Source organism: Mus musculus, chromosome 14, assembly GCF_000001635.26.
Source record: "Mus musculus strain C57BL/6J chromosome 14, GRCm38.p6 C57BL/6J".
Taxonomy (NCBI): Eukaryota; Metazoa; Chordata; class Mammalia; order Rodentia; family Muridae; genus Mus; species Mus musculus.
The window spans coordinates 55,769,056-55,795,237 of NC_000080.6; the positions used below are offsets into that span (position 1 = coordinate 55,769,056).

The following is a 26,182-nucleotide window of genomic DNA, read 5'->3' on the forward strand; positions in this document are numbered from 1 at the left end:
TTGGGAGGAAACGGTGCTGCATCCGGAGGCTACAGATGCTCGGAGACATTTTATTGAGGATCTTCGAAGAGGGGAGCTCAGGTGCCTAGGATGCTGAGGGAGATCCGGTCCGCGTCAGGTCTGTGTTCAGGAAGTAGGTACAGAGTTCCCCTTTGCCTTTGACCTTGATGCTGCCTCTGCTATAGCACGTGTAACCCAGGGACTGCAGGGCCCGCGCTGTCTCCTCAGTCACCTGCAATTGGAAGAGGGGTGGGTAAGGGAGTGTAGAGGGGCCTTAGCCTTGTCCCCTCCCCTCATGCCTCCAACGTGATTCTCACTTGGATCTTGCCGAGAACGCCTGTGCTCTCCATTCGGCTGGCCACATTCACTGTGTTCCCCCAGATGTCGTACTGTGGCTTCTGCGCCCCAATCACCCCTGCTACTACTGGTCCGTGGTTCAACCCTGATAAGAAATGCAGGCTTTGGTGGGGGTGGGGAGCAAACTGAAGAAGAAGATTAGGGGAAATGGAAAGGGCAGGTGGTTTTTATAAGAGAGCGTCTTTGGGGTTGGAGGAGAGTGGATTAGGGAAGGGAAGGGTGGCTCTCTTTGCTCTTGAACTAACAGCTTTATGCTTCAGCCAAGGGAGTAAGTCTGAAGAGGGGGTGTCCAGGAATGAGTTGGCGAGCAGCTAATGAACGGCTGGGAGAGGGGAGAGGAGGTACCCTCGCCTTTGCCCCAGCAAAGGAGGTCCCTCACCCACACGCAGGCGGAAGTTATTGAACGAGTGCTTGTTGATGACTCCCAGCTTAGACCCCAGGGCCACTGCAAATTCCACCATGGTGCCCAGATGACTGCAGCTTCTCTCAGAATCCTGGTCATTAGGTCCACCCACCACGATGGGCCAATGGGGGCACAGAAAAAAGTCCAACTTATGAACAAGCCCACCAATAGAAGCCCATAATAAGGTTGATTGGAAAGGGCTACTGTACCTGCTGAGTATCCTGTCCAGAGGTGGCATTTAAGCCTGTGGCCGCCATGTAGGTACTGCCAATAGTTTTGATCTTCTCTACTCCACTGAACTTTGGCTTGGAGAGCAGCTGTAGAGAAAAGAGGCCATGTTTCCCGTCTCTATTGCTTGCACCATCCCTTAGCCTGCCGCAGGCCTTTGGAGGCTAAAGGACCAGGCTTGTAGGGCTGGAGATGATGGTGGGAAGGAGCAGTGGAGGGATAGAGCTCATGTATCGGAGGACAGGGAGGGTCAGAGATGTCGGGAGAGTAGGCTAGGCCTCGTGGCCAGGAGAGCGAAGTGAGGGGAAAAGCTGACAGGAGACTGGACCTCATCAAAGTCAGCAATGATCTCATTGAGCAGCCGCAGGCACTCCAGCCCCTCGTGGTTGATGTTGGATTCAGAGTAGAATTCCTTAAAGTCTGGGACCGACGCGAAGAGGACACAAACGCATTCGTACGACTGGTGGTAGAGGTCCTACAAACACGAGGAGGGGGAGACTCAGCTCCTGGGCCAGCAGCCTCATGCCTTACCCAGGGGAATGCGTTTGAAGAGGGCTGAGGTGGAGAGGAGCTATGGCAGGACTCAGGGTGTGAAGAGGAGTGGCAAAATGGCCCCATTTACTTGTTTTGAAATGATTATTTTAATTAATAAAGTTAATCGTGTGTGTGTGTGTGTGTGTGTGTGTATGTGTGTGCCACAGCTTGTGTGTAGAGCTCCAAGGACAACTTTCAGGAGTTAATTCCCTCCTTCCACCTTTATGCGTAGTCCACGTTGACAGGGTTTACCCATTAAGACCCAGAGAACTGAGTCTTTATTTTAATTAATTAAAATTTAAGTCTGAATGGCCACATATGGCCAGCAGCTACCATGTTGAGTAGTGCAGAGCTAGAGGGCTGGGTGAATTGTTCTTGGACAATTCCATCACTTATTTGACTAGGCTTCTGAAAGGATGGTATGGTCATGACAGGAAAGATTCGTGTTTGCTTTTTTTCTTCCTCCTCTTCTTCTTCCTCTACCTCTGCTTCCATCCCCCCCCCAACCCCCCACCCCCACCCCATCCCTTCCTCCCTACCATGGGCCTCCTGCATGGTAGGCAAGCTCTTCCACTGAGGTATTAGCCCAAAAGACGTTCCTTCTAAACAGAAACTTGAGGCACAGATTTTGTGGTCACCAAGAACAAAGTCCGAGACTATGCTCTGACAAGACAGGGGCTTGGGAGACTACCTGACCCACTCTTTGGGGACCCCAGGAAGGATGAGTAAGACCCAAGAGTTTCATCCAAGTTGAGTCTCAGTGGCATCTGGGACTCTGGGGTGTGGGGCTGGGAGTCACCTCATTGCGCCGGTTCTGGCCGATGAACTGGGGGGCCACGTGTGCAGGGAGTACATTCTCCAGGAGGAGCCGGGTCAGGTTCTCCATTGTCTCAGTCTCCTCTCGCTCCTGCCTCAGTTTCTTTTTCCACAGGAAGTCCAGGCGGCAGTAATACTCATTCTAGATAAGAGAAGTGGCCCCTGTAACCTCCACACCCAGCTTAGACATAGGTTCAAGGTACAACTGTCCTGGAGCAAGATGGCCTTGAAGGTCTATTTCAAATTAGGTTCTACGGAACTGGCATCAGACTTTTTTTTTTTTTTTTTTTTTTTTTTTTGGTAACCATGTTTTTTCTTAGATCTGGGGGTGGGAGAGAGAGGGGAGGGGCATGATGGTAAGAACTTGAGGTATTTAGAGAATGAAGAAGTAAGAAATGGAGTCGGAACTCTCTCTTGGACGTTTCTGGAGGATATATTACGTGGGCTCAGCCCCAAGGTAAGGAAGACAAATTACCAATATGGGGTTCCAGGCTTAGTCACTCACAGGGAAGGCTCAGACACTCACAGGGAAGCCCTGGCAGACTGAGTTGAAGCTCGTACCTGCCGAGCCAGGACCAGGAGTGTGAAGAAGAAGATGAAGAAGTAGATCGCTCCCATCAGCTTGGGTTCCTTCAGTACCCCTGGTCTGAGATATCAGAGTCAGGTTTGTCACTTGCTCTGTCCCTTCCTGATGGCCTCCTTCCTGTTCCCAGTGCCCACAGAGCCCTCAGCACCCCTTCCCCCTTCACCTTGCGGGTGGTTCATGTCTGTGGGGGTAAGGACAGTCTGCTGTGTCCTATCCTAGCCACAGTCCCGAGGGCTAGAGCATGTGTGTCCCGAGACTGTACATACCTGGAGTCCGAAGGGCTTTGATAAAGGCGGGCAATGAGGCAGTCAGACAGCCAGGCGTGGGAATGCAGAAATAGGGAACAAGATGCCACCAGCCACAGCAGAAGTAGGAGCAGCTTCAGTTCGAAGCTCATGTGCAGAAAAAGGGAGCAGGAGAGGAAACCCAACACGCAGCAATGCATGGAGTACTGTGGGGCCGGGCGGGAAGGGAGGTCAGAGGTAGGCACATCCCTTGGACATACCCGGAGAATACCTAGGGTCCCTGTTCTCCCATGGCACAGGGTTTCTTGGGCAAATAGGGCTGTCATTCACAGGAACAGACACTAGATATGACTAATGTCTCTTGGACATTATGAGTTTGGGGACTGATGAGGAAGGGTATGGGGAAAGAGACCCAGGGCTGTACAAAAACACTCACTGGGATGCTGATGAGGGGGATGCTGATGAGGGGCAGGGATCCTGGCATCTCCCAGGAAGCATTGAAAGTCACAGATGACACATTGGAAGCCAGGAAAAGGCAGTCTGATGACACTGGTAAGAAGAGCTATGGAAGAAGATGAGCTGAAGGGCAGTAAATGTCTTGGGCACAGAGGAGAGGCTTCAGCTGGGTTGCACCTGATCTAGGGATGGGTTAAAGCCAGCATCCTAAAAGAGGGCATATTTTGCTACTCCTGTTTGGTTAAGAGAACTTCAGATGGGTCCTTACAGCCAGGAGGGATTTCGAGAATTGCCATGAATACTAGTATGTCAACAAATCACCGTCAGCTCTTGCCAACTATTTAAACACTCTAAGCCACCTTCCTTTCTTTCTTTCTTCCTCTATCTATCTATCTATCTATCTATCTATCTATCTATCTATCTATTTAATTTGGCTGGGGGATGGTTCCTATTAAATTCTAGGAACGATTATACATTCTATAAACTTAGCCAAGTAAGTTAAGAATGGTGTATGCCTACAGAGGCAGAAAAGATAGAAAGGACATTCAACGATGTTAACATTGATTATTCCTGGAGGGCAGGACACACACACACACACACACACACACACACACACACACACTCCTCCCAGCATCCTTTGGTCTTAGGTCAGCTGTCATTCTATATCCAGGGATTCCCTTTCAACTCCCAGCAGGTCCAGTATGCCCTGATGGTGACAGATAGAACCCCCTTTGTCCTCACCAGGCTGGCGATGGCCATAGTGAATACCAGGAGGATGGTGGCCGTACCCAGGGCTACTCGAAATCCTGGCCGTGTGGCCACCAGGACAGACAGTGCAGGCAGCCAGTGCAACATCTTGGGACCTTTCTGGACACACTTCTGTGGAAGAAGAGGTGTCATGGCTGCGGGGCTAGGGCTTCTTCTTCAGACCAGTTCAAGGCCAGGGCTTCAGCTTGTCACTACCCCTCTCCCCAGACCCCTTTACCGTCAGGTGCTCTGAGAAGCAGACGAAGAGGAGGAGAAAGAAGAGAAGGAAGGTGATGCTGTAGGTGATGATCAGAGCTGGGGGCCTGAGAGAAGACAAGAGGGAGGCTTTGAAACGCCAGAACGAGCTCTGCTGTGAGAGGCTGTGCCTGCCATCGGACTGGGAGATAGGGACTAGGGAAGGAAGAAGTCTCAGGTATCCAGACCAGCCACTGGTGGGGACCAAGATAGGACATAATGTTCTGGGAACTGGACAGTCTAGAGCAGTATTTCAGTGAAATAGGAACTGATAATGTCTGGACAACATTGAAGGAGGCAGAGAGTTCACAAGAGTGGCCATTGCTGAATCAGATCAACCTCTGGGCTCAAGCCCTCTGAGTGTTGAACGAGACCTTCCTCTTTAAAGTAGTGGCTTAGGCTTGAGGGCTTATCTTAGATCTCAGTCATTTGCTGTGAGATTTGGGTTTCTCGGTAAGAACACAATGTCACCAGGATGCTGTTACTGTCTAAAGACATAAGGGGTTGAATGTGATCAGGATGTGCTTTTTGTTGTTGTTGTTGTTGTTCAAGGACTGAACCCAAGGTCTCATGAAGTGGATGCAGGCTCTCTGCCACTCAGTGACAGCCCCAGTCCCAGGGTGTGCATTAAGATGGGGACTGCGATTATTACTTATGCTCCAGAGGATGTGGGTGGGTATCTGCAGTGCTGGGGAAGGTACCAAAGGAAGAAAGTGTGGGTCATGGGTCAGGAAGGGCAAAGGGTTCTACACAGAAGAGGCAGCACCACTGCTGCCTGAAGTCATCTCACCTGGTTGTCACCAGCATTTGGATAGTGAAGTTGGACAGAAAAACCAGGAAGGTGCAGGCTGCGTAGTATTTGAAGGCGGGGAGTGCAGAGAGCCGATACTGGAGGCAAAGGAATGTTGGTATTGAACACAGCCAGGAAGGTATCAACCCTAGGTGAGGTCTCCAGCTTCACTCTCTGCCCTCCAATTCATTTATGTAACCCCACCAGTTTTCTTCAAGATGTCCCCACTCCATTTACAACCTACCCTAATGACTCATTCTACAGATGACATTTTTTTTTTGTCATGTAACCTGGGTAGCTCAGGATGCCTTGAACTCTGATCCTTCTGCCCTTGCCACCTAAGTACAGTCCTGTACCACCACACCTGGCACGACTTTCCTGCAAGAGGCACAATCCCCTCATCCTAGGGTCAAAAACTATGTGGACCCAGGGAAGGCAGGTAGGGATAGAAGTCCTAAACTTTCTCAGGGGCAAGGTGCTCCTCTCTCCAGCCCACCTGTTTCTCCATCTCCTTCTCTCTGAAGTACAGCGTCAGGAGGTTGAAGTCCTTCGACTGCTTCCACTGTCTGGTGTGAGGAAGGGGGTGTGAGCATCAGGCCGGATGGAGCAGGGCAGGGCAGGTGGAGGTCCTCTGGAAGCTATTTCTCTAGGACAGCTCTTTGCCTCTCTACAGACCCTCAGGAGAGCACCCACCCTCCTCCACCACACCACCATTGGGCTTCCAGCCCTCTGGCTTTCATACTTCTGAGAGTTGAGTTGTTCGATGACCTGGAAGAACTTAGCATCACCAGTGTCCAGTTCATCATCTAGTCCCCGGGGGGTGCGACTCCTGCATAATGACAGCCAAGCCTGTTACCTCAAAAGTGCCCAGACAAAGCAAAGCAGTCCTCTAGGGAGGACTCACCCAGTGTGCCCCACTGTCAAAGATGAGGGTTCCTCACCGGTCCAGGCTCCACTGGGGGCTGAAGGCTTTCTCCTGTGGAAAGAACACATGGTGGGGGTATGAGTATTCCCTCTTCATCAAGACAGAGTGTGAACCTGACCGAGTTATCTACATATGTCCTTGATTGTTTGCATTTGATCTGAATGATTCTTCTGCTTCTAATGGCCTCCATCCTATCCTATACTAAATCCCACTTACCTAGCAAGGAGCACTTCAAACTCTATTTCTTCATAACTCTATAGACTTACAGCATCTTTAAAACCTTCATTTCCTCTTGGAGAGCATCACTCAGCGGGGAAACCCTTTATCTTCTCTAGATTTGGGGGGCTGTTCTGTGTCTCCTTGAAGACTGAAGATTCTAAAGGCAGGGACTTTCCCATCATCCGAGTGCTAAAAAAATGTCTTTGCCTTGAATTGAAATGACTATAGAAAAAATATTGACTCCTCTCTGACCTTTTGTGAGGTCAGCTATGCTGAGCAGACAGCTGGTCAAGGTAGATGACAAGGTATGGAGAAGAAAGAAATGGAAGGGAAATCAACTTGATTATAGCCACATAGCTGTTCTTCAGCCAAAAGGAACACACAATATATGCAAAGATATAAAAATAGGCAGGCATAAAAGAGCATCCATCAAGGGGGGAAGGGATGGCCTATGTGCCCCAGACCAGTACAAGAAGATGATAACCATCCTTTCCTACCTTCCACTGAGGGGGGTGGCAGATGCTAGATACGGGGCCTAGGTATGCATATACGCCCATGCTTAGCTTTTTACCTATTCCCTATGTCTATAAGTTATATGAAAGTAGGAAAAGTATCTATTTATATAATTCTCAAGAATTATACTAGTGTTTGACATTCAATCATTCCAAAAAATGTGAGGGACAGGTTGGTGTGGAATCATATAATTCCAGCACCCAGGAGGCCCTAGGCAGGATAATTGCTTCCAGCTGGGCTACATAGTGCCATCTTGTCTCAAACAACAAAACGGTGACAGGAACAGTGTTTGGATGGAACATTTCAGCACGAATACTGCTCTGCCTCCAAAGTTGCACAGTGAGCAGTAAGGAGATATTTGCCTTGAGTACACGTAGCCCCACATCTGAACCTCAGCAGCACATGAAACTAGGTGGAGTGGACCACACCTGTAATCTCTGCACTTGAGAGGCGGAGGTGGGAAGATCAGAAACTCCAAGGATACCCTTGGCTACATAGTGAGTTCAAAGCCCTCTTAGGAGGGAAAGAGACAGAATGGCTGTTGTTGGAATTGCTAGTATTTGACTGACTTCCTGACTCTTCAGAGGCCAACTTCTGGGTTGATGAGGCTCTGCTTCAATTTTGAGACACGCTCAGACAAACTGTGCTTGTCTCACAACTCTGATACTTCTTAGCCCCCACAACAACACTCTGGTGGGCCTTTTTATCACTGGAATTGCACGCAAGGTTGTCTCGTGGGCCTTGGGCTTGTGACCAGCTTCACACACTACTCCCTCTGCACCTTGGAGGCCTCACTCTACAACAGGGTGTGGGCTCCTGGAGTCTTCCTTCCTCTTCCTCCTGCTTGTTTAACCCCTATGACCTCTTCTTTCACTAGGCTGGTGTTTAGAAAAAGTCCTTCCTAGAGCTACGGCTGCCAGTGCGCGCCCCCCCCCCCCACAAGAATCTGCTGTTTACTGATGTCGAGAGTTGCTTCTACTGGGTGGGAAAGGAAAGAGAGGGGTGTAATGTAGAAGTCTCTTCTCTGAAGATGCCTCAAAAAACCCAACCAGGCTGTTCTGGGAGAGAATGTTCTGGAAGAGCTTCAGAAAGGGGGTTGGAGTATGGAGCAGGTTTGGGAGGAGAAAGAACAGGGGAGAGTATTCTAAGGTACATGCTTTTAGGACCATGAGCTGGCCTTGTATTGAGCACCGACCCTGAGAAGCTGTGGGTGGGAGTGATTCAACAGCTTTCATTATGGGTGGGTCACAGGTCACCTCCAAGTTTTATAAATAGGCTCAGCAGTAAGAGGCCCTGCCCCAGCTTCATCCAGATAAGATGCAAGTCAATTCTTTTTCCTCTGCCACTGCCTCGTGTGCTCACAGAGCCTTTCTTCTTCAAGGCCAGGAGCAATTCTTTTCTGTCACCTCATCTGCCTCGTATGTAAGTCATAAGGAGTAGAGGCACAACCCAGGTGGCCCACAAACTTAACGTTGGGAAGGATTAAAGAGAACAGGAAAGCGTAGCAGTGGACCCTGACAGAGGCATTTGCTGGTGGGATGGGTACACTGAATCAGAAGGAAGTGGGGCATAGGTAGCTATTTCCTTTGGGTGACAGGGGAAGGGGAGGTGGAGGTTCAGTGGCCATGGTGTCTATGGGAGCTTCCATTTCTCTGAGGTGAACTAAAAGGGAAGGCAAGGGAAAGCCTGAACCACTGACTCGGGTAACCAGGCAGTTCAGGAATGCTACACATTACCAGGTGATTCACTGTGGGTGAGGGGAGTGGAGCGTGGGGGCATATAATGGAGGTGTACACACCGGGAGTGGAGTGGAGGTGGACACGGGACTGTCAAGGTGGCTTAGGTGGGCGAAAGGCTTGGCTGCACCCCAAGACTCCAGATAGCGAGTCATCAGTAGTGACGGACGCATCGTGTGCCCCTCCAGAGAAGACAGCAATCCTTTTGCGGTGCCCTTCTCGTCTTCCTCCTCAGCCTGGGACATGAGAAGTCTGAGTCAAAAGGAGATATTTCCCCATTCTCCCACATCCTTATAGGCCTGCTCCACCCACATCACAACACAGCAGCTCAGTTTGTGGCATAAAAGAAAAGGCTGGCTTTGTTGACTAGGTGGTCTGCTTGGTCTAATCTGTGAGGTCCGAGCTGAGCTTTTACCCGAGGATCAATGACCAGGTATGTAGGTTCTCCTAGCTCCCGAAGGTATGGGTCTCGGTGTTCCGTGTCTGCCCTCTCCACAGCATAAGCTCCTGCTAGCAGGGCCAGCGTGGCCCCTGTGATGTGCACTCGTCTGGAAGTAAGGAACAGTGAGAGTCAGGAGGAAAAGCCTCGAAACCTTTAGTTTCTTTCAAAAACTATTCCCAGAGCTGTGTCCTCAAGAAAGGACCCATGTTGTAGGGAGGGCTGCCCAGCATCTCAGAATTTCCCTGCACTTGTCTGAAGGGACTGTGAACAGGATAGCAGCCTGTGAGAGACTCAACCGGCCATTTGAGTAGCTGTTTCAGGCTCCAGGACTTACCCTGGTACACCGCCTGCTTCCATATGGTTGGCCAATGTGACATCATGGGACCAGACATCATACTGCCACTTCTGTAGCCCAATGACTCCACAGAGAACGCTGCCCGAGTGCACGCCCACACGCATGTTGATATCCACACCGGTGGCTACCCGAAGTTTCCTGAGCAGAGTGTGGGACAAGCTTAGTGCTGCCATGATTCTCCTCTTCTCCAGGAGGACTGCCACCCTGCCTCCCGCACCCCCTCCCCAACACCTGGTGCTCTCAGTTTCTCCTGCTCACACACGAGAGCTGACCTGATGGCCCGGCACATGTCCAGCCCCATGCGCACACAATTGATAGCGTGGTCAGGCAGCGAGAGGGGCAGCCCGGAGACACAGTAGTAACAGTCTCCCAGGATCTTGATCCGCATGCATTCGTGCTCCTGGGAGTATGTGTGTGGGTGTGTAGAGGAACCTGGTTAGAGGCCAGAGGGGTAGGAGGGAGTTGGGGGAAGTTGGGGAGCAACTGTGGCATTCCTGGAGAACTTCTGAGGTTTGGAATGTCTAGGTCAGATCTATGGCGTCCCTTGATATGGGACTGAGGTCTCTCGGGCAATGTCTTCATCAGAAGGAATAATCAAAGACTGGAGTGTCTGTGGTTCTCCTCAGTTTGGGTAGATGTACAGTGCATTTCTATCAGCTCATGATATCAGGATGAGAAGCAAAGAGGCAAACGCCTCTTTAGAATGTAGCCGTCCACCATCCACCATGCCTGATTAGGTGCTAAGCTGTGCTATAGGGAACAGAAATTCCTCCTGGAGAGGCCTCCCAAGGAAAGCATGTCTGGAGATCTCTGCACAGATGTGGAGGTATCATGCTTAGGAGATCAGATGTGGGGAGGTCTCTCGGGGATGGTGACAGTTTCCCGAGTGGGAGTGTTTGTGAGCGGTTCTTAGTTCTACCGCATTATTTGGGAGCTTGGCCTGGCTACAGTATAAGACTTCTTAGAAGATGTGTGCTTTCCTTGCAAGAGGTTCCCTAGCGCCCCCCGCCCCCCGGGGTGGAGAGGGAAACCCCTCTGACCTTGGCAATTTGGTCGAACTTGCCAAAGAGCTCATTCAGCATGAGCACCAGCTCCTTCGGGGAACACTCGCTGGCCAGCCGCGTGAAGCCCACGATGTCAGCATACAGCACACTGTACATAACGGGGTGAGCCATGGTAACAGGGCCAGGGCGGCAGCCCAGGGGACCTCCCCTCCGGCTGGCTTGCCTCATACCTCACTCCTTGGTGCCTCTTGACATACAGGCTGTGAAAGTTGTTTGTGTTCTCTGGCCGTGAGCGCTGTCCAGCCTGCAGCCGGGCCATGATCTCTGCTTTCATCTCTCGGGCCAGGTAGGCAGGAAGGATAGACAAGAGGAGGTGCTCCTGGAGAAGGCCCCATGAGTGATACCCCTCCTACCCTGCTGTGCCCTATAACCAAGAACCCTGGCCCTTCAAATTATTCAGGCTCCCACATATTACATGCTATCTACTAGTAGCTCCCCGACTCTTCCAGTCCACCCAGCAGGACTCCAGCACTCCAATCTGTCCTGGTCACTTTTAGGGACTAAAGTCAACACCTAAATTTGAAATCTTCCTTTAATATAATAACTTTCACCACCACCACCACCACCATCATCATCATCATTTTGAGACAGTATCTTACTATGTATTTCTCTGGATGGCCTGGAATTCACTATCTAAACCAGGGTGGTCTCAAACTCACAGAGGTATGTCTGTCTGCCTTTGCCTTCCAAGAGCTGATATTAAAGACACAGCACACCACTACACCCGACCAAGATTTAATTTATCATTGTTGAATGGTGTATGTATTTGTGGGCGCATGTGCCACAGTGTATGGGTGGAGGTCAGAGGTCAGCTTTGCCGAGTTCCTTGTCTCCGTCCACCTTTGCTTAGGTTCTAGGATCTGAACTCACCTCCTCAGGTTTGTGCAGCAAGGGTCTCACCCCCAGCTATCCCACTGGGTTTCAACTGGTGCCTAGCAACAATCTCCCATGGGCAGGCAACAGTCACAGTTGTATAAAGGAAGAAAATACTTGAGGAAGGCAAATGAATTACCCAGAGCCACTTAGAAAGAAGGTGCTAAGAAGCTGCTCTTTCTGAGCTGCTGTCCCTTTCTGCCTCTTAGGTCCTACTGACCTGGTGCTTTTTCTCAGTGTCCAGCCTCCGGCGTGAGTGCAGAGAGCTAAGAGCCTCCCGGAACGTGGCCCGCAATGCTCGCTCCATCAGGGCCTTGTGGTACGCTCCCACCACGTTCCCACACAGGAACAATACCGCGTTTGCTGCCAACTGTGGGCAAAGGCCAGACTTAGAAAGTGTACCACTCCCCTATCTCTAGTCTGTGGGGGAGTCTATCTGTGTAGCTGGAGTTGGTTCCAAACACAGGTCGAGGAGAGCTGGCTCTATGGTTAAGGACCTAGGTATCTCAGAACAATAGGAGCCACTTTGTGACATCCATCCGGAAGAGTTGGTTGCTTTCCTTCTCTGCTCTCTGCTATAGACTCTTTCTTGGCTGTGGAACCAACCTGACCGCTTAGGCCTAGCTATCTTGCATGTATATTTCCTCTGTCTAGAGTGCTATTCTTCCATATTCATCTCCTGAGCCCATTCCAGCTGCAAGAAACTACTCCAGTTCTGATTCACGTTTTCCACGAATGCTCCTCGGTTTACTTCTGTACCCGCGAGAGAATCTTGACTGATTTCCCAATGGCTATAGTGCCCTCTTCTGACAAAGGTAGGCATGGTGCACTGATGTAGCAGCGACACTAGAGGTCGCTATAGGGGTGTTATCAATGCTTGGCTCCTGCGAGGGCCGAGCCATGTCTTGGATAATGCTCACAGCATTACTAAACAGCTGAGCCAGCTCTGGGCACACTATCGGCACCACTTGCATTTTTACCTGTGGTAGCAGAGCTCTCTGTGACTCAGGCTGCCACCCAAGATACAGTCCAAGGACCAGCAGGTGCGAGAGGGATGAGATGACTCCCGCAGCAGCAGCATCCCGCATGCCCAAGGGCAGCATGGCGTACACGGTGAAGATGATGAAGAGGAAAAAAGACACCTGGAGAAGGGTGTGGGAAGCTGAATGCCCGTGATGTTGCGCCCAGGGTCTAAATTTGAGGTTCACCTTCCCCCAAGCCTTGATTTTCCTCACCTGGTCCCAGGCGCTCACCACACCCCCAGTGAACAGAAATCCATAGCCCAGAGCCAGTAATGCAACCCATATGAGACCAGAAAGAGGTCGTGTCCATCGCTGCAGTTGCTGCTCCCGGGAAGCAAGCCCCAATAGCAGAGAGAAGCCACCCAAAGCACACAGCACAGTTGTCAGGAAGCTTGGGTCTGAGGTCAGCTCCTGCGGAGAAAAGATATCTGAAGCCAGGCTGGGAGGAGATACTTTGAAGTTCTCTCAAGGTGAGAAAGAGCAAGTTAGGTGTCCTTCAAACCAGCTCAGCAAAGTATCTGAAAAGCATGCGCACAAAGGATATAGGGCTGGTGAGATGCTACAGTGGGGAATGGTGGGGGCCACCAAATGTTCTGGCTTAGTTTGCAGAATCCACGTAGTAAAAGATGAGAACTCATACCTTTGAGTTGTCTTTTGACCTACATACACACACACACACACACACACACACACACAGATAAATGAATAATAATATAAAAAACCATACACAAGGAAACAGGGGCCACTGACACGTGTTTTTCACATTAGATCAAGCCAAGAGAAATTTCTAAAACCCTACTGTTTTATCCACAGAGGTCAGCAGTGTCACCTGGCTCCACCTAATATATCTCAGACATTTGCATGGGACGAGGGAGAGCTACCCAGGAGGCCGGGCTACTCTTGGCTATTTGCAAGCCTGTGCTCTTCTACATTGCAGGTGTGTTAGAGTTTGTTTGTTTGTTGTTTGCTTATTTAGTTTGGAGGCAGGGGCTCATGTAGCTTGGGCTGGCCTCCAACTCACTGCAGCTGAGAACTTTGAGCTCCTGGTCCTCCTGTCCCTATCTCTCAAGCCAAGGGACTCTAGACTTGCCCGGCTATCCCCACAGGTAAAGGAGAACGGTGGCATCGCTTGGCTTTCGGAGTGAATGTCATCCAAATGGCTAATTTGCTTGGGAGAAAGAATTCCTTTCTCCTGAAGCCAAACCACTAAACTTGACAAATGTCTACCAGGGCAGCCCAAGTTTCTGCAACCCCTCGCCCCCCCCAGCACTGAGTTCTGAGTGGCTGCCTTTCCTCTAACCTATAAGCCCCAGTACTACCCTACCTCTCGTCCCTCCTCTTTCAGGACTTGGGGTAGACAAGGGTTAGTTCCCAGTCATTTGCCCCACCTTTCCTCCCAGGAGTGAAAGGGAAACCCAGAGTGGAATAGTTCCCCTTTCTTGCCCAGAATAAAAACGAAAAAACAAAAACAAAAACAAAAAAAGATGGAGGAAGGCAAAAACTATCTTTTGGAAGTCTGTGGGCACAGCTAGCAGCCCCACATTCCCAAATCTGGATAGAGAAAAAGTCAGGAAATGACTCTCCCCAGGGACATGAGTAGAGTTTCCTCTCTGGAAAAATGGAAAATCCGGTGTTGGATTTACTCGAGAACCAATAGAACACAGCGAGAAGCATTCGGGACTCACTTACGTCCTAGTATAGACCCAGAGACTAAGCTTAGAGGGTGGAGAGCTCTGTCACATGTAACCAGAGTCACAATTCATGACGAGGTTCAACGCTTCGTTTTTGGTTCCCAGCAAAGACATTATTAACTAAAAGACCTCGCAAATCTCAGATCTTCAAATGTCCCCAGCCCGAGGCAGCCCCTGCCTAGAGCTCCCACATCTAGCCCATCTTACCCTGCCGCTGGCCCAGGCGACGGCGGGCAGTGCCACCAGCGCGCAGAGCACAATGACCAAAAGCAGTATCAGCAGTGGGTACTGTTGGCTCAGGCTGTAGTAAGTTTCGTAGAAGAGATCTTCGCTGGGAGGAGGCCGGGGACTGAAGAGGCGGGCCATGGTCTTCCCCGCCCCAGCCCGGAGCCCCTGCCCTAGGGATCACAGGGCGCTGAGTCAATAACCTGGCCCGGACCACCGCGCTTTCCCATCTCTCCCGAAGCCACTCTCGGGCAAGCCACTAAGCTTTCAGCAGCAATAGGGTTCCCTGCTAAGTGCTCTCTCACAGGGCTCCCAGCTGTGACAGGACTTCTTTATCCTTCCCACAAACCATACCGTGCTAGTGTCCTGGCTGGAGCTGAGAAGAAGGTGCCGCAGACTCACCGCTTTGGGTCAAGCTCCAGAAGTTCTCTCAGCAAAGCTAGGCTCCAGGAGGGAACCTGGGTGGGATGGCTACTACTCACCTTCGCTGCTTTGCTAGTGGCTCAGGGCCTGCCGGGCGACTGGCACTTCCCTCTTGGCGCCAAGGCCCCCTCCCACTTCCCCGCGATACAGCCCAGCCCCTTCCCGTTCTGGAGCCTGACTCCCCTGGCTGCTTCCCATGCTCAGATTGCATTCTCTAATCATCACCTTCTCTCTTTCTTTAACGACGACGACGATGTCGATGAGCAGGTGGGCCGTGGGAGAAACACGAGGTAACGGGGTAAGGGGACGACAAAGGGATGTGACAAGATAAGGATACAACATTTGGAAGTGGGGAGGCCAAGGAAAGCCTGGGAGAAAGCGGGGAGGTGGGGGGGTGTCCTGGTACCAGCTGGGGCCGGGGTGTGGGCGAGGTCAGGAGTGACATTTCCCGTTCACTCTTGGTCCCTCTGATGTGGCCAAGTGTGAACTGTCTGGCCATTTTCAGCTCCTTGAGTTGGTGTTCCTTTTTGTTGGATATAGTTATCAATTCTTGGATACAGAGAATCAAAACAACAAATAAACAAACAAAAAACCCTGCTGCCATGCCTAGGAAAGCAAGGTGCAGGAGGTCTGTGCAGCAGGTGTGTGGTGGTCTAGAAAGCCTGGGGTGCCTTCGAATTTCCTGAGACACCTTCCTTCACCAGGGCCCCAAAACCCAGTGCTCAAAATCAAGGAGAAAAGGGAGAACTTTTCTCCTGTCAGCCTAGGCTTAGGGTGGTATCAGCCCTGAGCTCTGGAGGAAGTACCCTACCCTGAGACTGGAGCATTAGAGAGCAGAGCCCCTGATTCCTTCCTGCCACCAGCTGGACCCTGACCTTATGAGCCAGGAGGTGGCCTATATCTCAATATCTGGTCCCCAGGTCCCCTTTTCCTGTAGCACCAACTCCCCCCACACACACCTCACCCCCCCCCTCCAGGGTAGCCAGCTCCTGGCTGTCCATCCCTGATGCCCTGGATTGACACCTCAGACTCTCTCACAGTTAACATGCTATGTTTATTGACTTTAAGGAGATGGGTCAAGAGTCAGTTTGGGTGTAGGTCCAACTGTCCTCACAGAATGTTGTGAGCTTCAGGAAGTGGCAAGGACTGTCTTAGCCAGTCCAGGTTGCTTAAAACGTGCTTTTTATTGCCACGCTGAATGGCACACTTCAGGCTCTTGCAGTGATTCTCTGAAGTCTACTTGTGGAAGGGCTGCCAGCCCCTACCCCTGCCGAACTGTGCTTGGTCATACTTGGCCGAACTTGAGGCAGTAGTTCTTGGTGGTGCTACCAAGGAGTTGTAGTTCCCAATCTGCACTTCAGAACAGTTGTTGAAGACGAGAGCCGGTGGCCCTTTAAGAGGAAAGGAGGAGGTGATGGTGAGAGGGTTCAGAGGTTAGAAAGATGAAGTTGACAAGCACTTTGGGGAAAGGGGCAGCGACACCTTGTGATCTCCCTGGGGAATGCAAATGCAGGGTCTTCACCTGCTAGCTACTGCGTCCCAGTATGAGCTGTGCCTCTTCAGAATTAGTCTTGTAGAAGCTCAAAGAGTAGTGCCTGCTGTTTGGGTGTCTTTGATGGGAGACCTTCTGGACTTGCTTATCAATAAAGGAACTGTGGGGGCTCACAGACTCTGTGCTGGGAAAAGTCAGCCAATCCCGACTTTCTTTCGTTGTGTGACCTCAGTGGGATCCTCTCCTAGTGGATGTCATGTTCCTCGTCTTAAACGAGGCAGATCGGGTTAGATGATCTCTAGTCATTCCTTCCCACCTCCAGAGTAACTCATGTCTATAGATAAGTGCTGAGGAGGAAGGTGATGGGAGAGCTGAGCGGGGAGAGCAAGAGAGAATGAAGAATGGGTACCTGTCATTGGATTCGGTGGGGTCCAGGGATACCAAGGAGTGCCGTGTCTTCCATCTCCCTGCAAACAACACAGAGCTCTCAGGCTTTCTATTCAAGAGCCTAATCTCATCACCGTGCAGTTCTCCTGGGTAAGAGGGTGTGCTCTAGTCTTGCCAGTGTCTCACCTGATTCCTTTGGGGGTGAGGACCGGGAGTCTCAGTAAAGACTGGCCCAGGTGTTGTGCCTCTGAAGGGTAAAGTATGTGGAATCTGAGGAGTGCCAGCCACGGGGTCAGAAGATGTCCTTGCTGGTGTGGCAGGCCCAACTGATGTGTCCTGTGCTTGCCTCTCAGGACATTTTCCAGGAACTGGTCCGGAGGGTTCCTCCAAATGCAGGCGGTCCAGCATTTTAGAAACCATGGTTTCCCTCGGGCAATCCATTTCTGTGCCTCTTTGGCTTGGCTCTCTGGCAGACAAGTTTCTGCCGCTGCTTCTGTGCTGAGACAGATAATGCTTTACCTGTGCAGACAGGGGGACCTTGTTGTCAGGAGCTGGGGCAGCCAAAGTAAACCCCAGTGAAAATTTTCTTGGTCTCTGGAGACTAAGGAGTAGGTTCTGGTGAATGGGAATGACAACCAAGGATTAAATAATGGTGGCCAGTGAAGATAAACTGAATGGTTAAGGGAGCCACTTGTGCCATCTCCCAACAGTTCCTGGATGGGAAGGCAGTGCTAGAAACTCACCTCGGAGACAGCAGCATCTACCTTGTCCTTTACCAGATTGTAAACTTCATTGGTTTTTGGTTCGCAGTCTGAAAGACAACAGCGAGTTGTATATGAGTCGGATTTCTTTCCTTGGAGGAGCTCCCTGCTGAAGACCCAAGCCTACCCTAGTTGCCAGAGATACGGCCAACTCACCCTGGAAGGATGGCCTGTTTTCGGACTGGGAACCCCAGCAATGAATCATTAACTCCTTCAGTTTTTCCAAGCCGGGAGTCTCAGGGCTACCTGGAGGCAGCTCTGTCAGTGGAGGACGACTCTGCCTGTCACACACTGTTTCCCGGATTAGTGAAGTCTTGTCTACCACTGGAGTTGGGGGATAACATAAGGAATTCATGAAATGAGGGGACAGCCCATTCTATCGCGGACAGGAGCAGGGAGAGTCATCCAAGTGAGAGGTGAGGTGGGAAGAGGGCAGTGTGTTAGTGGGTCAGGGTAAAAGGGAGGGCTCCAGGGGGGTTTAGGTGCTTTCGGGTACTCCATTTGGAGTCTTACACTCAGCTTCTCTGCCAGCCAGCACTGCCCACACGAGGATCCCAAAGCTGTACAGACACAAATGGAGGCTTAGATGGCCTCTGGCGAGACTTCTTTCCTGTATCATTCCCTTTAGAAGGGCCCAAATTGGTATAGAGATTTGGAGTGTGTTTGGGGTGGATGGTTTACCTGTAGACATCACTCGCTTTAGAAGCCTTCAGGTTGACATCAAATAACAGCTCTGGGTCCAAGTACGCTAGGGTGCCCCCAGAGTCCCTGGATCCTGATCCTGATCCTGACCCTGACTGGGACCCTCCCTGAAACGTGGACAGGCCAAAATCTGCTAGCTGTAAAGGAAAGGAAAGGGAAGGTATTAGATGAAGGGGGGGGTCAGAGATTTTTCCCTCTCTTGCTCCCCAGAAGATGCAGCAGCCTCAGCTTTTTGGAAGGTGTTATGGAGGACCAGAGGGAAGGTAAAGTCATTGAGAACTTAGCAGGAGATCTGAGTTGCTGATGGGCAGGCCTGAGATAAGTCAGCCTGGGTCCGTGAGGGTGCATTAGGCCTGTGGAACTGAGCCAGGGGGTTAAGAAGGGCGTCTGGTAAGGAGGGTCACCTGGTATGACTAGAAATAAAACTCCTAGTTGGGTCTTGTCATGTGTGTAGTCTTGTATTCAGAGGGACAGGTACTCAACATGGTCCCAAGTCTACACTAGGTTGTAGATGGACTAACCTTGGCGTGGAGCTCTGGATCCAGCAGAATGTTAGAGGGCTTGAGGTCCCGGTGCAGGAGCGGAGGGTTCAAGCTGTGTAGGTAGCACATCCCCAGCACCACTTCCTGCAGCAGGCGACAGAGGAGTGGCCAGGGCCGAGGGCACTCGGGTTGCAGCAGCCCTGCGAGGGAGCCATTCTCCATGAATCTTGTCACCAGAGCCTGCCCGGACACGAAGTCCCACTGGAGGTCCTCAGTGACCCCCAGCAGGAGCAGAACGTTCTCATTACGAAGATTAACCATAGCCTTCACCTCCCAGGATATCTTCTTCCTACACGCCGAAAGGGGGCCAAAATTGGATTGCGCTCTGGAAGACCCCACCCTTGCCCCACTCAGGCTCGTGACCACACTCTGACTACAGCTGGGGTCACTCACGAGTTCACGATCTTGACTGCTACATCATGGTTCCATGTTCTGTGGTGTGCCCGGAACACGACTCCGAACCCTCCTTTACCCACAAACTCCAGCTTCTTCAGTTCTTCACGGCTCACCAGAGGAACCGCTGACGCACCAGTAGGCCTGAGAAAGGTTCTTGTCCGGTAGGGGGCCCATCCCCCAGCCTAGCGCATCCTCTGTCTCCCAAGCTCCGGGATTCCGTGACTGCGCGTGGGCAGCGTAGGCAGCGAGTCTAGCCTCCCCACTGCTGCCCGCCTCACCCCCAGCTTTGTCCCCTGCCTCAGAAAAGGCGTCCTTTGAGTGTGTCCCCGGGCCACCTGTGTGGGTGTGCCGGAGACACAGCTCACTCCCCACTCACCATAACTTGACAGAAGACATCGTCGGGAGCTAGCGGCTTCCTGGAGTTATGTGTGCACAGACGGAGCTGGAAACCCGACGTCTACGGCTCGGAGTGTGGACTGAGAGGAAGGCAGGGTCTGCAAAGGGAACAATCAGTAGGTCAAGGCACGGAGGTTCAGGCCCCGAATTCCGCTTCCCAGGTCGCTCCCCCGGACTTTGAATGAGCGACTTCACAACTTCCCTTTCAAATAAGAGGCTCCTTCTATCTCCGCCCCCTGGGGTGGAGCATTGAAAACTTTGGGGCTATTTCCTGTGCACGTGCCTTGAAACTGCTTCCACCCGAGAAGCGCCCAGGCACTGGGCGTGCCACAAAAGGTGTCCTCACCATCCAGGAACGATTGACTCCCCACGATAGCCAGTCTCTCTTGGACCCCTTAGCTCCACCGCTTGCCAACCACATTTTGATGAAGGGAGGATGGAGATCAGGAGGATTTTATGGTCCTAAGATCACGGAGTAACGCTTCTAGTAAGGGTTGTCTTGGGCCAGGTACACATACTGGCTTCTTAGATCAACCGTGTTTTCTTTTCTATAGAGGAGGAAACCCAAGTACTTAAAGTTTAAATCGCTTGGCCAAGTAAGTATGGGACTAGTTTAGAACCGAGTTCTGCTCCACCAAGGTAGCCCTTATTTTATTTATTTATTTATTTATTTATTTACTTACTTACTTACTTACTTACTTACTTACTTACTTTTGAGACAGGGTCTCTTTTTGGAGCCCTGGTTGATCTGGGACTCGAGTATACAGACCAGGTTGACTCAAACTCACAGAGAGCCATCTGCATCTGCCTCCTGACTAAATGCTGGGATTAAAGGTGTACGCCACCATGCTTGGCTTTCTTATTTATCTTAAAATTTATTTATGTGTGTGCATGACCATGCATGTGGTGAAGGGGTGCATGTCATGGTGTGTGTGTGTGTGTGTGTGTGTGTGTGTGTGTGTAGGTGTTCGACCTTGTTTGAGATAGGGTCAGTTTGTTCTCTGCTGTGTGCATAATGCTATGTGTTAGCCTGTTAATGTCCCAGTATTCTCCTGTCTCTCATCTTGCTGTAGGAACACTGGCATGGTATACATGGGCTACTGTCCCCAATGTCACTTTAGTTGTGGGAATATGAGTTCAGGTCCTCATGCTTGCATGACAAGAATTTTGCCTACTAAGCGGCACACACACACACACACACACACACACACACACACTCCAGCTCAAGTTAGCTTATTCTTCTTGACAATGCCTCTGGGCTATATAAATCTACCTGTGGTGCAGGTAAGGTATGAGGCACGCAGTATGCACTAAAGGACCTCTTGGAATCCCTGCTCAGCAAGAGCAGCTACTAAGTAGGGGTTGTGGAGCTGGAAGGCCCAGGGTCTATGCCAGGGTGTTGTAATGAGGATAGGTGTGCTGGCCCTGCAATCGAGCCACTGCTGCTGTGATGGCCTCTGTAGCAGCTCTAAGGGCTTCCCACCCTTCCCCTTGTGTGATACCTTTGGCAAGTAAATACTCTGATTCATGCTTCAGGCAAGCATGGCATATATTCTCCATGAAAGCTTTTCAAGATCCTAGAGTGTCAGACTGTTGGGTAACAGGACTGGTGGTGCACACCTTTAATCCCAGCCCTCAGGAAGCAGAGGCAGGCAGACCTCTAGGACCAGCCTGGTCTACATAAGGAGTTTGAGGCCAGGTTAGCTACATAGCAAAACCTTGTCTCTAAATAAATAAGTAAAAATGAGTTTAAGGTAGGGGCTGGAGAGATGGCTCATCAGTGAAGATGAGCGGTTGGTCTTTCAGAGGACCCTGGCTTGATTCCCAGTATACACTGGAGAGATGGCTCATCAGCGGTTGGTCTTCCAGAGGACCCTGGCTTGATTCCCAGTACACACATGGTGGCAAACAATTGTATGTAACTCCAATGCCAGGGGATCTGACACGTTCTTGTGTCCTCTGTGGGCACTAGGCATGCGTGTGGTCACAGACTACATGCAGATTAAAAAAAAATCAAATTAAATTTGAAGTAGCCAACAGATCCCTATATTTTATCACTCAGTGGCATAGTTGTGGCTGGAGGTAGAAATAACTGGATAGTCAGCCCTAGCATTCAGTCCTTAGTAGGAAGATCCAACCTCAAGCTAACACTCTGGAGCAATTTCATAGTTACTCCCCATTCCTTCTTCCCAGGCCCAGTAAAACACCATTCCCACCTCATTCCTACTCCCCAACCTTCACTGACGAACACTTCAGATGCCTTATAAAAGAGACACACCATTAATTCCAATACTCTGGAGGCAGAGTTAGACCAGCCTGGTCTACGGACAGGGCTACATAGAGAAACCCTGTCTCAAAAAGAAAAAAAAAGGAGGAGGAGGAGGAGGAGGAAGAACCATATGCTATCTTATTTGACTGGTTTACTTCATTTGGATTCAGACACAACATCTTCGAGGTAAATTATGTTATGGGATGTTTCTGAATTTTATTAAGGTTAAATAATATCCATAAATGCTGAAAATATTCTAGCACAGTGCATACCACACCTCTATGCCCATTCATCCATCCTGGGCATTGGTTGGTTTTCTCCTTTCAAACATTGTAAATGACAGTGCTGTGAACATTATTGTACAGAAGTTATTTGAGTCCCAGCTTCTAGTTCTTTTCGGAGGTAGAAGTGCTCACAGCAGATGCTGTTTGGAAAAAGAGAGTCACCCCTCTCATCAGCGAGGGTTTGGAAGGATGCTCAGTTATTTGGGTTGAGTGTGCTGGAAAACATGCTCTCCTTGCTGCACTTCAGAGTTCCTGAAATCTTTCTTTCTTTTTTTTTTTTCCCCCGAGACAGGGTTTCTCTGTGTAGCCTTGGCTGTCCTGGAACTCACTTTGTAGACCAGACTGGCCTCAAACTCAGAAACCAGCCTGCCTTTGCCTCCCGAGTGCTGGAACTAAAGGTGTGCGCCACCACGCTCAGCGAGTTCCTGAAATCTTAGTTTCCATCGTTAGGGATGTCTTAGTCTGTGGAGGGGAGGTGTGTGTTCATTATTTTAGAAATGTTGTCTTTTCACTCCTTGAAAAATATACATTGGCAGGATGTAAGATCGGTGTTTACATTTTTTCTCCTCTTCTGGTGTGATTCCAAATTTACACATGTTAAACCTCCTTGCTCCTTACACTAAGCTTTTCAATAGCCTTGCCTATCTTTGCCAAATTTAAAGGAGGCTCTTTTCCAGGGGACTGATATGCTCAGCTGTGACTCCAGCTCTGCCATTTGAGTACAGGAATTTTGGCTGATGTCCCCCGCCCCCCCCCAATCTATCTGGGACCTTAAAAATTATTTTCTTGTTCTTTAAAAATTTTTTTAATATGTTCTATTAATAGATGGTAATAACAGCAACAGTGTGGATGTACTTAATTGATCCCACTGAACTGTATATCTTAAATACGTAAAATGATGCACTTTTAGCTACACATATTTTACAAGTAAGAAGGAGCTGATAAAAATAAGGTTGCGTGTATCAGAGTAGAGATTCAGGGAGTGGGGGTTGTAAATCATCTTGGGGAGTGCTCTCCTCTCCTGCTAGAAGCCCTGAGTTAGATCCCAGCCTGTGTGTAAACTAGGAGCTGTGGTGCAGGTCTGGAATGCTATAATCCCAGCCCTATGCTGGTCGTGGCAGGGGAACCAGAAGTTCAAGGTTATTATTAGTTACATAGTGAGTTTAAGGCCAACCTGAGCTACCTGAGACCTTGCCTCAAAAAAGGGGAGGAGAGGATGGGGGTATATGAAGATAATTTAATGAATATTTAACGATTTGTATTAATAAGCATTTTAGCTGAGTGTAGACATTAAATTTTATTGGAAGAATAAAAGAAAAGTACAAAACTGGAAATGAGCTGGGCAGTGGTGGTGCACGCCTTTAATCCTAGCACTTCGGAGGCAGAGGCAGGCGGATTTCTGAGTTCGAGGCCAGCCTGGTCTACAGAGTGAGTTCCAGGACAGCCAGGGCTACACAGAGAAACCCTGTCTCGAAAAATCAAAACAAACAAACAAACAAACAAACAAACAACAACAACAACAACAAAAACCCTGGAAATGATAATGTGTGCCTGTAATCGAAACACTTTTCAGGTCTAGGCAAGAAGATGAGAAATTCAAGGTCATCTGATAATTTCCAAATTTGAGGCCAGCCTGAGCTACAGGGTGAGAGAGGGCCTATCTCAAACAATAGATACGAAACGAAACGAAACGAAAAGAAGCAATAAGAGGAAAAAAAGAAGTGTGTATAAACCTCTTTAGAAAAATATCTGAATAAGAGGTAGATATATTGGCCCAGCACAAGGGAGGCTGAGGCAGGAGGATAGTGAATTTGAGGCTAGCCTGTTCTACTTTGTAAGATTCTGTCTCAAACAAAACTGAATGATCAAGTTGGAATATGTTCCAAGGAGTTGTTCCCAGATAGGGGTTCATGGATTTTTATTTTCTTGTATTTTATGTTGTTCATTTAGATGATGGTGGAAGAAGGTATCAGATCCCGTGGAATTGGAGTTAGAGGCTGCTGTGGGCCACCTGCCTCCATCATTGAGAACTAAACTTGGAACCTCTGGAAGAGCAACAAGTGCTCTTAACTACGGAGTCATCTCCCCAGCCCTCTGTATCCTTATTTAAAACTTGACATTCTAATTTTTTCTGAGATGGATTTATGAGGTGTGCACTGAATTGCAGCCTCCTGTTCTCCCCTAGGGCCCTGCACCGAGATGAAGCCATTTCCCTCTCCTCTCTGCAACACTCTGACTCTGAAACGCTTTGCTGCCTAACTTTTCTGAAACTACTAGGCCGTGGAGTTTGCCTATGGTAAGATTCTGACAGAGATAAACTTGGAGGAGTGAGTGAGTGAGTGTGTGTGTGTGTGTGTGTTTCCAGTTCAGAGGGTGTTGTGATCCAACAAGGAAGTTCTATGTTTACTTTCTGTTTTCTTCCTTCCCCAGGCACCATCATGTCATTAGCGCCAATGGTGACAAGAACTGGCCTTTCTCCTAGTTGGTAATTCATAAGGCATTGTCAGCAAATTGCCACAGACACACTGCAGATGAAGAAATTGGAAACTCCCCTGTTTTGTTTTGACCTGGATGTAAACAAAGTTTTAAGGAGCCTTTGTTTTTGTTTTTGTTTTTGTTTTTGTTTTTTAAGGTGGCAGTACAGGTTCCTTGTCTCTGACTTAACTGTTAGGAAGTATACCTCACCAGAAAAGAAGAAATATCCCTAGGGGAAAACAAAACACTGCAAAAACAGAAAACCAAAACCAAACCAAACCAACAAAACCAACAAAGAAAATCAAAACAATGACAGTAACGACAATCTGACACTTTGGGGGAACTTTGCTACATTTGATGAGTCATAAAACAAGTTCCAGGATTTGGGCAGAAAAGAGCTACAGAAAAAGGAGACCTAAGTTGCTGCCAGGGCCACGCCCCCTTCTGGCTTCCTTCTGGAAGGCCTATCCCTTGCTTTTCTGTATAGAAGCTGAGATGCCTTCACAAAGCCACTGGATCAAGTACCACCATGCTTCCTGTCTCAGGAATGGAAAACCCTCCCCCACTCCCTCACAGAGAGGAATGTAGAGTGTGTCCCAGCAAATTCTACTCACAGAACCTAAGCCCCTCATCTAAACCCTTAAGGCAAGGGTACTGGAAAAGGGGACTTACCTCAACTCTTTGTTAGTGTGGACAGACTAAAAGGATTTTAGAGGGGTCTGGAGGGATGGCTCAGTGGTTAAGAGCATTGACTGCTCTTGCAGAGGACCTGAGTTCGATTCCCAGCCCCCACATACAAGCTTATGACTGCCTACACCTTCCTCTGGTGTCCTGTGGACACGCATGCACATGGTGCACATGTATACATACAGCCAAACACTCCTACATCTAAAATAAAAACAACAAAATCTTAAAGTATTTTGAGCAGCCATAACTGCTGTGGCTGCGTAAGTACTTATATAACACACCCAGTAGTTTAGAGCCCTTCTGTTTGCTAACTGTGTCCAGCTAATACCAAGGATCTGATTTCCTAACCCGTCTCATCCCAGTGGGGCAGGCTGATCCTCCTAACAGATTCTCTTCTTGGTGTAATACGGTACTTTCTTTTCTTTCCTTTCCCTTTTTTTCCCTCCCTCCTTCCCCCTCCCTTTTCCTTCCTTCTCTTCTTCAGTTTTTCAAGCCAGGGTTTCTCTGTGTAGTCCTGTCTGTCCTGGAACTTGCTCTGTACCAGGCTGGCCTCAGACTCAGAGATTAAAGGCATGTGTTATTTCTAAAATCGAATGAGCCAACAATATATATGGAAGATTCATGTAAGACATAAGGGTGGTCATGCATTTTATTTATTTCTGTGTGGGGAGCCGCCCTCACATTCGCCGTTGCAAGATGGCGCTGACATCCTGTGTTCTAAGTGGTAAACAAATAATCTGCGCATGTGCCAAGGGTAGTTTTCCACCCCATGTGCTCTGCCCTCCCCGTGACGACAACTCGGCCGATGGGCTGCAGCCAATCAAGGAGTAATACGTCCTAGGCGGAGAATAATTCTCCTTAAAAGGGACGGGGTTTCGCCATTCTC

The 26,182-nt window shown here is 49.7% G+C and overlaps 2 protein-coding genes and 1 long non-coding RNA gene across 14 annotated transcripts; 1 reads left to right on the forward strand and 2 right to left on the reverse strand.

The window, feature by feature from the left end:
- Adcy4 (adenylate cyclase 4) lies at nt 1-15,040 on the reverse strand. 5 transcript variants are annotated; one of them, XM_006518324.1, is made up of 26 exons: nt 14,965-15,040; nt 14,465-14,655; nt 12,780-12,977; nt 12,525-12,686; nt 11,765-11,914; nt 10,842-10,990; nt 10,648-10,759; nt 9,880-10,007; nt 9,587-9,745; nt 9,226-9,358; nt 8,873-9,046; nt 6,359-6,393; nt 6,160-6,246; nt 5,914-5,983; nt 5,418-5,515; nt 4,611-4,695; nt 4,367-4,504; nt 3,606-3,731; nt 3,191-3,375; nt 2,900-2,984; nt 2,322-2,480; nt 1,317-1,463; nt 970-1,077; nt 737-851; nt 318-442; nt 1-232 (listed from the first exon to the last, which is right to left on the reverse strand). In XM_006518324.1, exons 2-26 carry the CDS (start codon nt 14,621-14,623, stop codon nt 86-88), a joined length of 3,234 nt encoding a protein of 1,077 aa, XP_006518387.1. In that variant the 5' UTR covers nt 14,624-14,655; nt 14,965-15,040; the 3' UTR covers nt 1-85. The 5 variants fall into 5 exon arrangements, with proteins under 5 accessions (XP_006518387.1, XP_006518389.1, NP_536683.1 ...); NM_080435.2 differs by having other exon boundaries at nt 3-232; nt 14,885-15,017; NM_001361604.1 differs by having other exon boundaries at nt 3-232; nt 14,837-15,017.
- On the forward strand, nt 15,024-24,726 carry Gm32092. Of its 6 annotated transcripts, none has more exons than XR_874644.2 (5): nt 15,024-15,195; nt 17,595-17,961; nt 21,775-22,036; nt 24,085-24,430; nt 24,565-24,726. It is a non-coding gene; the product is annotated as a predicted gene, 32092 (long non-coding RNA). The 6 variants fall into 6 exon arrangements; XR_003951006.1 differs by lacking the exon at nt 21,775-22,036 and having other exon boundaries at nt 24,085-24,230; nt 24,320-24,430; XR_003951004.1 differs by lacking the exon at nt 21,775-22,036.
- Ripk3 (receptor-interacting serine-threonine kinase 3) lies at nt 15,940-19,802 on the reverse strand. Of its 3 annotated transcripts, none has more exons than NM_001164107.1 (10): nt 19,562-19,802; nt 19,183-19,309; nt 18,769-19,078; nt 18,227-18,384; nt 18,059-18,105; nt 17,702-17,869; nt 17,528-17,595; nt 16,971-17,303; nt 16,807-16,864; nt 15,940-16,296 (listed from the first exon to the last, which is right to left on the reverse strand). In NM_001164107.1, the coding sequence occupies exons 3-10, from the start codon at nt 19,048-19,050 to the stop codon at nt 16,142-16,144; spliced, it is 1,269 nt and encodes a 422-aa protein (NP_001157579.1). In that variant the 5' UTR covers nt 19,051-19,078; nt 19,183-19,309; nt 19,562-19,802; the 3' UTR covers nt 15,940-16,141. The 3 variants fall into 3 exon arrangements, with proteins under 3 accessions (NP_001157579.1, NP_064339.2, NP_001157580.1); NM_019955.2 differs by having other exon boundaries at nt 19,183-19,326; NM_001164108.1 differs by having other exon boundaries at nt 19,183-19,407.
- Nucleotides 24,727-26,182: the final 1,456 nt, after the last annotated feature.

What these genes read in the sequence shown, in the direction of transcription:
- Ripk3 (NM_019955.2), bottom strand. Translation starts at nt 19,581, where the DNA reads ATGTCTTCTGTCAAGTTATG. An exon ending in GGCTGGCAGAGAAGCTGAGT is followed by an intron (nt 17,870 to 18,058) that starts GTAAGACTCCAA and finishes CCCCAACTCCAG; the next exon opens with TGGTAGACAAGACTTCACTA. An exon ending in AAACAGGCCATCCTTCCAGG is followed by an intron (nt 17,596 to 17,701) that starts GTGAGTTGGCCG and finishes GTTGTCTTTCAG; the next exon opens with ACTGCGAACCAAAAACCAAT.
- Adcy4 (XM_006518324.1), bottom strand. Translation starts at nt 14,623, where the DNA reads ATGGCCCGCCTCTTCAGTCCCCGGCCTCCTCCCAGCGAAGATCTCTTC. An exon ending in TGGTGAGCGCCTGGGACCAG is followed by an intron (nt 12,687 to 12,779) that starts GTGAGGAAAATC and finishes ACCCTTCTCCAG; the next exon opens with GTGTCTTTTTTCCTCTTCAT. An exon ending in TCCCCCTCATCAGCATCCCA is followed by an intron (nt 3,376 to 3,605) that starts GTGAGTGTTTTT and finishes CCGGCCCCACAG; the next exon opens with TACTCCATGCATTGCTGCGT.